Source organism: Canis lupus, chromosome 17 (genome assembly GCF_003254725.2).
Source record: "Canis lupus dingo isolate Sandy chromosome 17, ASM325472v2, whole genome shotgun sequence".
Taxonomy (NCBI): domain Eukaryota; kingdom Metazoa; phylum Chordata; class Mammalia; order Carnivora; family Canidae; genus Canis; species Canis lupus.
The window spans coordinates 35,444,247-35,456,795 of record NC_064259.1 but is presented as its reverse complement, the minus strand read 5'-3'; the positions used below and the strand labels follow the sequence as shown (position 1 = coordinate 35,456,795).

Sequence of the window (12,549 nt, the reverse complement as noted above, 5' to 3'; positions counted from 1 at the left end):
ATGGCATACATGCCACCCCCTTCCGGAGACTCCTCAGGTCTTCCACAGGCCCAGTCCTCTGTGTATAGAATGTTCCAGATGCATAGATAGTTTGAGTCACATAAGAGGCCAAAGCATCTTTCATACAGGAAAAACTACCTATAAATGAGTCACCCTGGTGACTAAAGGGAAGTAAATCTAGAATTTCCTATGGCTAGCTTAACAGAGCCTCAGGATTATGTCTTGCCAACTTAATTGTACATTAAAACTTGAGAAACAGTCTTCAGGAAGAGGGGGGTGTAGAACCTTAAGCCAAGCTTGCCATAGAAAATCAGCCTGTGAAAGAGGCTCCCCAACACATCAGGCTGATCAGAAAACCCCTCTGTCCTCTCCCACTTAACAGAAACATGACCAGGGCCTTAGTAAACTCTCCTCCCATAAAATGGGTGATGACCAATTGCTTGTTCACTATAGATGGTCCGCTGGACCAGGGCATTATGTTCCCAGTCAAGGGAATATAGAGAAGGACCCTGCACTTCCCCCCACCCGGCTTGGCTGTCATAAACACTAGCCTAGACAGTGTACTGTGAGCTGTCTCCCCGGCCCTCGGTGAGTGGAAGCTCCTCTCAGCACAAAGAGGAGTGTGCTGGTGATCTTCACCCAGGCTGGTTTCCCTGTCTGCCCTTAGCCCCGGTGCATTGCACAGCCCGTTCACTGGGTGCCTGGGGCCCTGCCCCCTGCCCAGTGCTCAGCGGAAATCAACCAAGTGGGACTTGGGGTGACACCTGCCACATTGGCCTCAGCAGCCAGAGGGGGGCGGGGCGCAGAGCTGTTTTCTCACTATTCTTTCATTGGTGAGATCTGGAAACAGCTGCACCCCATTCCCTGAGTCTCCAGGGAGAGACCAGCCAGCCGATGAGTTTTCCAGATGGATGAGATGAGCAGTGCCTCCTGGAACGTGACCTCAGGCACCTGCGCTGGGGACCGCCATTCCACAGAGGGGCGCAGGCTAAGCCCAACATGTCATCCCAGCGCCCCCTGTGGGCTCAGTGAACCACAGCATGGAGGGCGGGCTCTGGCAGCCCCCTACCACCCCTCCTGGGCACCCCCTTCCTGGCAGCAACCAAGTGAGTGAAGAATAAGGTCAAACCCAACCACCTCAGGCTGAACTGCCCCCACTACGAGGGCCTCGGTCGAGCAGCTTTCTCTCTGAAAAGTCCACGGTTGACAAAATTCTAACTGCACCTGTGAACTGGTTTACATGGAAAACCTTAGAAAGACCAGCAAGTTAGACTGCATACAGTTACACCCTAACAGCTCATGTTCATTGAAAACCATCAAGTGAGAAAAACGATGAAATTGACTCCTCACCCTGGACATACCAAACACAATTCCATACTCAGAAGCATTTGGACACAGGACTATTAACGTGGCCTCAGAAAAAGTGGTCTTGCACAAGAATGGCTCAAGCTTCCCTCTATCTTAGCTCTCTTTAATTCAAGTTCACTGAGGTTTAATTCACTTACAGTAAAATTCAATTCTTTCAGGTGTTGTTATAGTTCTATGCATTTAGAAAAAACATACAGTCATGTAACCCTCATAATCAAGATTTAGAATATGTCTATCACTCCCCACACAAATTCCTCATGCTACTTTCTAGTTAACCCTCCCCTTCCCCACTTTCTTCCCAGAGTTTGCCCTTTTCTAGAATGTCATGCAAATGGAATCATACAGCATGTGCTATATGATTGGAGCATACAGGAGTCTGGCTTCTTTGGAGTCTGGCTTCTTCCACTCAACATGATGCCTTTTTATTGCCAAGTATTATTTCACTGTGTAGATGGGCCACAGTTGGTTTATCCACTTCCCAGGTGGAGGGTATTTGAGATCGTTTTCACTTTCAGGCAACTGTGAACAGAGCCACTATAGATATTTGCATAAAGTCTTTGTATGGGCTAATGTTTTCATTTCTCTTGTGTAAGTACTACCTGGAAGTGGAGTCATTGGGTCATATGGTAAGGTGACGTTTAACATTACAAAAAACTACCAAAGTATCTCCCAAAGCGGCCACACCATTTTGCTTTCCCACCAACCAGTGTAGGAGAGCTACCATTACTCCATATTTTCATCAGCACCTTCATACTATATTGTCAGGATTTTGTGGTTTTGTGTTTTTGTTGTTTTGAGGGGATTTGTGTGTGTGTGTGTTTGTGTTTAAGCCATTCTGATATATGTGTAATGGTATCTCATTGTGGTCTTAATTTGCATTTCCTTAATGATTAACGATGTTGAGTGTCTCTTCATGTGTTTATTTGCCATCTCTTTTGCCATCTCACTTGTGTCTCTTCTTTGGTAAAGTATCAGCTCAAGAGTTTATGCCCATGTATTAAATTGCTTTCTTGTTTAAAGACCTGTAAGTTCTACACATATTCTGGATACAAGTCCTTTATCAGATATGTTTTGAAAATATTTTCTCCTGGTTTGTGGCTTGTAGTTTCTAGGCAGTGGTTTTCACAGAGCAGATGTTTTTAATTTTGATAAAATCCATTTTACCAACTTTTCTTTCATAGTTTATGCTCTTTGTGTCCAAAGCAATCTTTGCCTTGCCCAAGGTCACAAAGATCTGCGGCTATGTTTTCTTCTATAAGGTTTTCAGTTTTAGGTTTTATTTTGTGTGCATGACCTATTTTTGTTCGTTATTATACATTTTGTAAGGTAAGGGTTGAGGGCCTTGGGTTTTTTTTTCTTTAAAGGATGTTCAGTTGTTTGGTACCATTTATATTCTTTCTCCATTGAGTTATCTTAGGGCTTCCCTTGAAAATCAATTGATCATTTATGTGTGTGTCTTCTTCTAGGATCTTCATTCTGTTTGACTGGTCTATCTATCCTTTTATCAGCACCACACTGTCTTGATTCCTATAGCTTTATAGTAAATCTTGAAGTTGGGTAGTGTAAGTCTTTCAATTCTTTCAAAGTTGTTTTTGCCTTTACATATAAATTTTTTAATTAGATTGTCATTCTTTGAATTAGCTTATCATTATGCAAAATATTTACATTTATGTTTCTATGTTTGAATTGGAGTTTTGTCAAATCTCTGGGTCAATTTAAGTTAGGTGCCTTATCCTTTTGAAAATAAGGGAGTGGTCATTCTTAAAAGAAAGACTGACCAATTCCTTCCAAACTCATCCATACAAAATGGCTTTGCCAAATGGCTCTGGCTCTAAGTGCAGGGTTGTTGAGTCCATGTGTTCTGATGTGTGAGGGAGACAAGAATGCAGTCTGCCTCTTCACCCTGCTCCCTGATATAGAAAGGAAAAGACACAAAGTTGAGGTCAGCCCTGAGCCCTAACAATAGAAAGGAGCATGGTTCTTTGACAAATTTTTAAAAATGAGGTGACATATTTTCCATCCAAGGGGCCACTAGAGGAGGAGTTCATGAATGCATAAGAGAAAAGAGAAGTTAATTCTTCAAAGGAAACAGCAAGAGCCAGAGGTGGAACAGGCAGGACGCTCAGGGCTCCAAAATTTGAGGAGACAGGTTGGAGATGAAGTCTGGGGTCAGAATTCTGCTTGGTGGCCTATGGAAGCTTTTGACTGGAGGGGCATAATTAGATATGTACTTGAGAAAGATCCTCTTACTGGCAGGCAAAATATCCTCCCAGAGATCATCCTATGGGTGTGGCAACAGACATATGATAAGCAGGTTTGACTGGGGAAATGGCTGAGAGCCTGGACCAAAATGCCTTTGGAGAACAAGGCCACCAAATTAAAACCAGACAAAAGATTAAAGGAGATGGGAGAGGCACAGGAAGGCACATCTGCCTATCCCTTATTCCCCTGGACCTTAAAGATATCTACCACTCTCCAGGCACATCCACATGCCCAGGCCAAGCTCAGCCATAAAATGCCAACAACATATCTGCAGTGTTGGGGGATCTCACTGAGTAAGATCATATAATTCAGACACCCTGCGAGTATGCATATTCTGCTCTTCAGGGGCCATATTTTGTGTTAAGGTTATCTTAAAAATGCCACCTTCCAAAAGACGGCTTTGCTTTTAAGATTATGCCATTCGGGTTGAATAAATTTCTTGGCAACCCTGTGTATAAATCTGGCTGGGGCCTCACTGTGAAGTCTAAAAAAGAGACAGATGGAACAGTCAGCCAGAAAGCCACAGTGACAGAAACAACTATTCCCTGGAAGGGAGAAAAAGGGCAGAAAGGCATCTTTGTTTATTTTTACAAAATTTGGAGAACAACAGTGTCCCCCAGCTGTCTCCACAAGATCAAACCAGCTCCAAATGGGAGTTGCTAAGTATTTGCCAACACTTGAAATCAAAGTCCAATAGGCCTGATGGCCCTGTTTCTTGTCTCTCCCTCCCTTTGTATTTCAAGATGACAATTTCATTTGTTCATTGAGGCAGCCTGTCCATTCAATAAGCATTCTGATTCATCTATGAACTTCAAACTCCACTTCTAATCTAAATCAGAACACAAAAGTACATGACCCCTTCACTTCTTGCTAGGCCCTCTGGCTCATTCAAAGCAAACACCCTAAGGCAGTCTCAGAATGACATTTAATCATGGGGTCTGCATTTTCGTTGTAAGGCCATGCCCTCCAAAGTCCAGCTCAGGGATCGTCAAACTGTCAACTTGCCCACTTCTCTGGGACTGATGATCACACACAAGCTCCCCAATCCTTCCTCCTTCTCATCAGCCCTCTGAGAACACCAAAGCCTGTTAGGGGGGTTGGCACCTGTAACTCCAAAATTAGGGTTAGGTCAAAGGCCTGTGACAGGGTACCAAATTTGACCCTGTTAGGACCTATAAGAGACTGACAGAAAAAGTCAGTTGTGGGAAAGAAACATCTTTAGGCTTGATCTAAAAGACAAACCTCTGTGAACTTCCATTCAATTTTAACAGAGCCAAGTGGAAAATTTGCTTCCTTCCTTGTTTATTAAAGAAACAACCAACAGAAACAAATAACAAACTAATTCTGTCAAGGGCTAGTTCACTGCTTTCCTACCCTGCTTCCGTGGGCTATTCTTAGAAACATGGACACAAGTGCCATGTGCAAAAATGCCATGCTGTGGGTTTACAGAGCCTCTCCATTGTATCAGAGAAGTGAGAGTCAAAGTAAGATGATCAGTTCTTTTTTTTATGATTTTATTTATTTATTCATGAGAGACAGAGAGAGAGAGAGAGAGAGACAGGCAGAGGGAGAAGCAGGCTCCATGCAGGGAGCCCGATGTGGGACTTGATGCCAGGACTCCAGGATCACACCCTAGGCTGAAGACAGGTGCTAAACCCTAAGCCACATAGGGATCCCCAGGATGATCACTTCTGAGCCACTTCATCTTTGCCCAGGAGCTCCCACCAGGAGGGAGCAGGTTTCTCCTGGCTAGTGCACAGTGACAGACAGGAAGAACTTCTAAACTCTCTTTCAAACTTATAGAAAAAGAAAAAAACAAAACACCCACACAGTGGGAACAATTTCCCCACCGTGTGGGTGGTGGGGCCCCGAGAGCTGTTATCTGCAAAGGGCACTTCTGGGGGTTACCCAGCTGTCACCACTGTGTGGATTCCACTCAAAAACCTCAAGCCAAGCAGTGGGGAATGAACATCAAGAGACAATTTTTCCACTCTGTGAAAATGACTTGACTTCACAAAAATAAATTAAAACACCATGACAATAAATGAAATGTGTCCAGGACCTGTTGTCAAATGCATAGTCGATGACAGTCAATGCTCTTCCTTGCTCGGTTCATCTATACCATCAGAATATGACTATGTCATTCTCCACCTCCTGACCCCTTAGCACCTGACCCTACATGATGTCTCTCTCTCTCTCTCTCTCTCTCTCTCACACACACACACACACACACACACACACGCACTCCTACATCACACAACCAGGTCTAGTGTTACTGGTCTAGAAGGAGTTAAAGGCTGAACCAGCATGTCTGAGGGCAGGGGTAGGAGTGGTTGAGGTGTGCAAGTGTTAGTATGGGAATCGGAGGAAAGGATATTCTAACTATGTTCATCATAACAAGGGAGATTTGATGGTTATAGCAAAAATGCAGATGTATAAAAACAAAACCAGATATCCTTTGGGCCTTAAGCCCCTCTTTTGCTACACAAGGGCCCCCTGTTCCTGGCTGCTCTGCCCCAGTTGTCCATGGGAGCCTGAGAGGCACTGCCTGCCCACCAAGTTTATAGGATTTAGTAATTCCTCCCCTCCTCTGCACACTCATGTCCTTTAAGTCCCTCCCTTCAACCCACTCCTAAGTGAACCCATCTCCAATGATGTCTTTGGGAGCCACGTTCACCTACTACCTTCCTTTCATCGCACCCTCATCTACTACAGGAGGGTCACACCATGGCTCTTTGCCCTAGCACTCCTATTAGAATTTGGGAAACAGACCTGGTGATTAGAACCTCAAGCCCCAAACCTTGCTTCCAAAAGTATCCTTACCCACTTTCCTATGAGGACATAGGAAGCCCTCAATTTCAGCATCGGGATTCTGGGTAGACATGACAATAAAAATGAAAACCATTTCTCAATAGCAAGTGTGAGCTTTTGAAGTGAACAAAACAACATACACGTAGGATACAACTCCACTTTAAAAACTAATCAACAGAAGAACAGTGTGGCGATTCCTCAAAAACCTAAAAATATAATTACCATATGATCCTGCAATTCCACTTCCGGGTATATACTTAAAAGAATGGAAAGCAAAGTTTCAAAGAGATTTATGCATATTCATGTTATTAGCAACATCATTAACAATAGCCAAAAGGCAGAAACAACCCAAATGTCTATTGACAGATGAATGGATAAGCAAAAAGTGGAATATTATTCAGCCTTAAAAGATATATAGACATATAGACACACACACACACACACACACACACACAATATATATACAATGGAATATTATTCACCCTTATAAAGGAAGGAAATTTGACACATGCTACAACATGAATTAACCCTAAGGATATTCCGCTAAGTGAAAGAAGCCAGACACAAAAATACAAATATTTTATGAGGTTCCTACAGTAGTCAAATTCAGAAACAGAAGGTAGAATGAGGTTACCAAGGGCTGAAGGTAGTAGGGGATGGGGAAAACACTAATGTTTATTGAGTCTCACTTTTGGAAGATGAAAAAGTTCTAGAGATGGATGTGGTGACAGTTGTACAAGAATGTGAATGTACTTGATACCACTGAACTGTATACTTTTTAACCTATTTTAAGGGTTATAATAATAAATTTTATGTTAGGTATATTTTACCAGAAAAAAAAAGTGATCAACAAAAATATTGAAGCTTCAATTAATCTAATAAGCTCAGAATCCTGAGGAGCAGGATCCTCCCTGCAGGAGCAGGATTTTTTTAAAGAAGAGACACAATCAAAAACCCACACACTTCACATTCTTCCTTCTCTCTGAGGACAGAAGTGGGTGACAGGGCCAGGCAGCAAGAGGGCCAGAAGAGCCACCACCAGGTGACCTGATGATCTACAGGCTTCTGAGAGGGAAGGCCAATTCCTCCTGTGGCCGCTGATTCCAGAGACAAGACAAAGAACATGGGGTGAGGGCCAGATGGTATAGCCTGACCTGCCAATGGCTCTTCATGATACCTAATTAAGAGTCATTGGTTCCTGCAAACTGGGGGTTTCCAGAAGATGGTTTCCTCACCATCACAGATCTACAGATACTGTTGTGCTTCCTGGAACTTTAACATAAGAATTCCTTATATTTCAGAAATCATTTCTGGAAAATACAACCTCTGCTAATGCCTTCTGCATTTCCACTGTGTCTAAGATGTTGGTACATGGACAGGTCAGATGCTCCTCAATAACCTCCTCCATGTTTAGGTGAATAGGATGTGTGAAAAGGATATTTACACTTTGCCAGAGGCTCACCCAAGCCAAAAAAGTCTCCACATTGTCCGAGTTACTGCAATCACTTCCAGTTATTTTTTTCTGCTCCTAAAGTCTTTAGACTTCTGCTCAGGGGACACTCACCTGCTGTGGGGAGCCTTTTGTGAATACTGGCTTTGCTGGGCTGCCACTGTCTCCAGGGTCCTCAGGCCCCAGGGTAAATGATGAAGGAACTTGGGGCCTGCAAGAGAGTCTCAGCAGATGTCTTCTTTTCTCCTCCTCAACTCATTACTTTCCATTGTAACTCGTAGATTTTTGTTTGTCTGCTGCATTTATATAAATTTCCATGTCTCCCTGCTCTGAACTGAACACCTCAGAATCAAGATGGGGGATAGGAGAGCTGAAGGCAAACCTCCCTGGAAACACAGTAAGGGGACATCTCCTGAGAGCATAGTAGGTGGCCTGCCAGAAGACAATAGAAGCACATTGTCCTGCCGTCAGGTGGATCCCTGGACCCCAAAGAGGTATGCCCAGGTGCTACAGGCAGTGGCCAAATCTGCCCCGTACATTCCATCCACTTTAGTGCAGGGCTTTTGTTTTGAGGGGTAGCTCCTAAGTTTGGGTTTGGGGCTGAACTACTGGAGACAAGCTAAGGCGGCCAGGATCTATTCCATCTCTCCACACCTCTCCTCACACACTCTGTTTCCCCTCCAAATAAGTGTCAGTCATTTAAAGAGTATGTGTGCCTCCAGGACCAGTATTACCAGCCTGCAGGAGCACCTGCCTGAGCCCACTGAGCCTGCCTTCCATGAGGATGGTTTAGGATTCGCTTCCTCTAAGAAGCCTCCTTTGGTTGATTTGCCTTCTCTCATAAGATTTGTGTCTATCCTTAAGTCTTCTTCACACATACTCATTGTGCATCCCCAGCTCATAAGCACCATGTAGCCAGCACAGTGTCTTAACTTTCCCTTCATGGGTGACGGGCACTAAGGAGGGCACATGATGAGGTGAGCATTGGGTTTTATACTATATGTTGGCAAATTGAATTTAAATAAAATGTTTTAAAAACTTCCTTTCACAAGGGCTTTAAATAAGTACTCCATCAGTCAGCTGGGCTCTGTGGCAGATAGTATTTTCCCAAAATGACCACATGATTTCCCCCCCACCCCCCATCTCATGTTCTTGTTACAATGTGACCAACACTCCTTCCACTGAGAAGTGGGGTCTCTGCTTCCTCCCTCTGAATGCCAATGGGCCATTGTGACTGCTCCAAAAGAATAAGGTGGAAGTGATGCTATGTGACTTCCTGGGCTGGATCACAGAAAGGAAACAGCTTCCACCAGGCTCTCCCTTTCCAGGACACTCACTCAGAGAAAGCCAGCCACCATGCTGTGGGGAAACCCAAATTAACTCATGTAGAGACGACATGGAGAGCTGTGTGGAGAGGAACAGAGACTTCCGGCCATCAGCCAGCATCACCCACCAGATACACAAGTGAATGAGCCTTTGGAAGTCTCTGTCCCTAGCCCTGAGCCTTTCAACATAGGCCCTAGACCCTGCAAAGCAGAGACAAGCCATCTTCACTGCCTTTCCAAACCCCTATCCCACAGAACATGCAAGCATGATTAATGGTAGCTCAGTGATATCAGGCAGCCATAGGAACTGGGTTTCCATAAATGTGGTCACAGGATGAATAATTCCAAAGTTCTTTCCTTTCTTTTTTTTTTTTTTTTTTTTTTTTAGTTCTTTCCTTTCTAAAACAGACTTTTGTTAACTGCCCCAACATCATTCTTTCTCTTCTTGGCAATGGAGCTCCTATCCTTAGCTCCTGAAGGGCCATGGCTCAGAGTGTCCATCTTTCTACTCATAACCACTATCTACTAACTGCACTTCTTCAGCAAGACTGGGCCACTTTGGGGAAGGTAGAACCAAAGGAAGATGCCGTTCATAATCCTAGCAAAGGGCTTCCTTCCAGAGACCACCCACTGCCGCAATCCCACAGTAAGGCAGGTATAACTAAATCACTACCCAATCAGGGAAAGAATACATTTCCCTTCCCAAATGAAGAACATGTTCAGCCCAGAGAATAGTCCCCACCAATGAAGTGAGGTGTTGATAACCATACAGAACAATGCCAGGCACCTGCTGTGGCCGAGAGCAAGGTGAGCAGGAATCTTTTCCACAACACAGACCCCATATAAGCACGGGGGCAAAAGCACCATTCTGCCCGGACCTGCTATCTTATTGTCAGGTCTACCCTGCTCTGCTACCTTACCTGATTCGAAAAGGTCAATGTTTGGCAAAAGTCCCCTCAGCCTCACCAAGTATTAAAAACAAAGCTTTTTTTCTCAAGCTCCATATATACTCTAAGTTTCTGCCCGAGTTAGAACTTTCCACAGAGCCACAGAGTAACCCTCACCATTGCAGATACGAGCACACGTTTGTTCTCCGAACTAGAGCAAGACCTTAGGTTTCTTAGGGAAGAGACACCTTTAGCTCTCAAGCAGAAACAGGCAGCTACCGTTCATGATAAGAGGGACGCAGATATGAGGAAAGTTCTGCCAAAGGAAAAGAATGGAAAGGGTAATATCTGCCCCCGCCACACACACACACCCACCCAGTACCCAGTCCACAGCAGTTCAGGATCCACTGTCCACACCATGCTTCCTCAGTGCAGAGCAGTAGTACATCTTGTCACTGGGAGCAGCCTGGCTGTGCTAGCCAGAGAACAGGTGCTTCTGCAGGATGCTCTGCCTGGCCATGTGCAAGCACCAGGCACACCTATGATCCCAAAGCATAAAAGAAATCTTGAGCTTCCCTGGAGCAGCTTTCTCCCAAGAGTATCCAGAAATGTCCAGCACGAACACGTTTCTTCCCACACACTCATTCCCGGTTCTGAGTGGTTCTTTCCCAGTCCTGCCTTCTTCCCGCTTTACCCCACACAGGGCACCAGCAACTTTTCGAGGCTTCTATGATTGCCCACTTTATGGCTTGAGTCACAGTTAAATGTAAACAAGTACATACAACCTGTTACAGGCAATCTCATTTGAAGTAACTATGGTTTGTTTGTGGAGAGCTGGCCAGATGACACTGATCAGCGGGTGGCACTTTTCACTCAGGCATGAGCAGTTTGTTGTAAGGGCAGGAGGGACATTGTTTGTTGCCCCTCCATTGAGACGGAATATTAAGCAAGTTCAACATCTTAATACATTTTTATGAATATTAGTACAAGAAATCAGCGTTTTTCATAAACATGATTGATGCACTTGAGAAAAAGGCAGAAATCATAAAGACAAAAAATGGAGCTATTAGCCATTCTAAGGTGTACCTAAGACAAGACGGGGGCCCCCATTGGAGCTCAGAGGCTTCACTAACAAGGCTTCACCCAGCTTTCTGTTTGCCTGGCCTCCATCTCTCATGCAGGACATCTCCGATCTCTGTTCTTACTCCTACACGGAATACGTTACCCAAAAATCACTGGTGTCCCTCCCCTACAGCAGTACATTTTTTGTTTTATTTTTATTTTTTTAAGATTTTATTTATCTATTCGTGATAGACAGAGAGAGAGAGAGGCAGAGACACAGGCAGAGGGAGAAGCAGGCTCCACACCAGGAGCCCGACGTGGGACTTGATCCTGGGACTCCAGGATCATGCACTGGGCCAAAGGCAGGCGCCGAACCACTGAGCCACCCAGGGATCTCCACATTTTTGTTTTAAAAGAAATATACTACCTACCACCACTTTTACGTAAAAACCCTATTCCTCCAAATTACCAGTAACCCTCACCAATCAAGCAACTAGAACAATTCTAATTGCTGTGAACTGATACCATGGGTAGAGTAGCCATCAAAATGAAGCTCAAAAACCCACAGACTTGAGCAAATCAAAAGCTATAAACCAGTAAGTTTATCCCTTAAGAGAGAAAGAAAAAATTTAACTTTACCTGTGACTATAGCGAATGGCTATCGTCAACCCAAGCTGTAATTAAAAAGAGAGGGAAAATACATATTAAACAATATTAAAAGTATGATGAATTCACAGGAAAATTAACTTATTATGGTCCGTTATTTTTAAAACATTTCCTAAAATTTCCTACTGTTTATGCTTCATAAATAACACCTTTTAATGATAGATCTTTCATTTCAACATAGATCTTAAAAGATAGTCATATTTTGAAATGGTCTTAGAGACACCTAAAATATTTCATGTGTCTCTCATCTGGAAAGACTTCCCTGTTATAAGAGATTTTTTTTTTTTGCCTTTTTCCCTTTTTCTTTACATTTTTTAAATTTAATTTTAAAAAATTTTTATTGAAATATAATTGGCAAATAAATTGTATATATTCAATGTATACAATATAGTGATTTGATATACATATACAGTGTGAAATTATTACTGTATGTTATCACATTAATTAACACATCCATCACTTCACATAGTTACTTTTTCTCTTCCTTTTTTTTTTTTTGGTAAGACCACTTAAGATCTACTCTCTTAGCAAATTTCAAGTATACAATACAGTATTGTTAACTATAGTCACAATGCTATGCCTTAAATCTCCAGAACTTATTCATCTTACAACTAAAAGTTTATACACTCTGACCAACATCTCCCTGCTTCCCCCACCCCCAGCCCCCAGCAACCACCATTCTACTCCCTGTTTGTATGAGCAAAACAGGGCTCTTTCA

General features: G+C 43.5%; 1 protein-coding gene across 4 annotated transcripts in view; it reads right to left on the bottom strand.

Moving 5' to 3' along the window:
- The window catches only part of ACOXL (acyl-CoA oxidase like), a 347,270-nt gene that overhangs the window by 241,267 nt on the left and 93,454 nt on the right, over nucleotides 1–12,549 (bottom strand). For all 4 annotated transcript variants that reach the window (XM_049095680.1, XM_049095681.1, XM_025453977.3 and 1 more), the window contains exon 10: nucleotides 11,805–11,839. In XM_049095680.1, coding sequence (XP_048951637.1) covers nucleotides 11,805–11,839 — 35 coding nt within the window. The remainder of the gene's footprint in view (nucleotides 1–11,804; nucleotides 11,840–12,549) is intronic.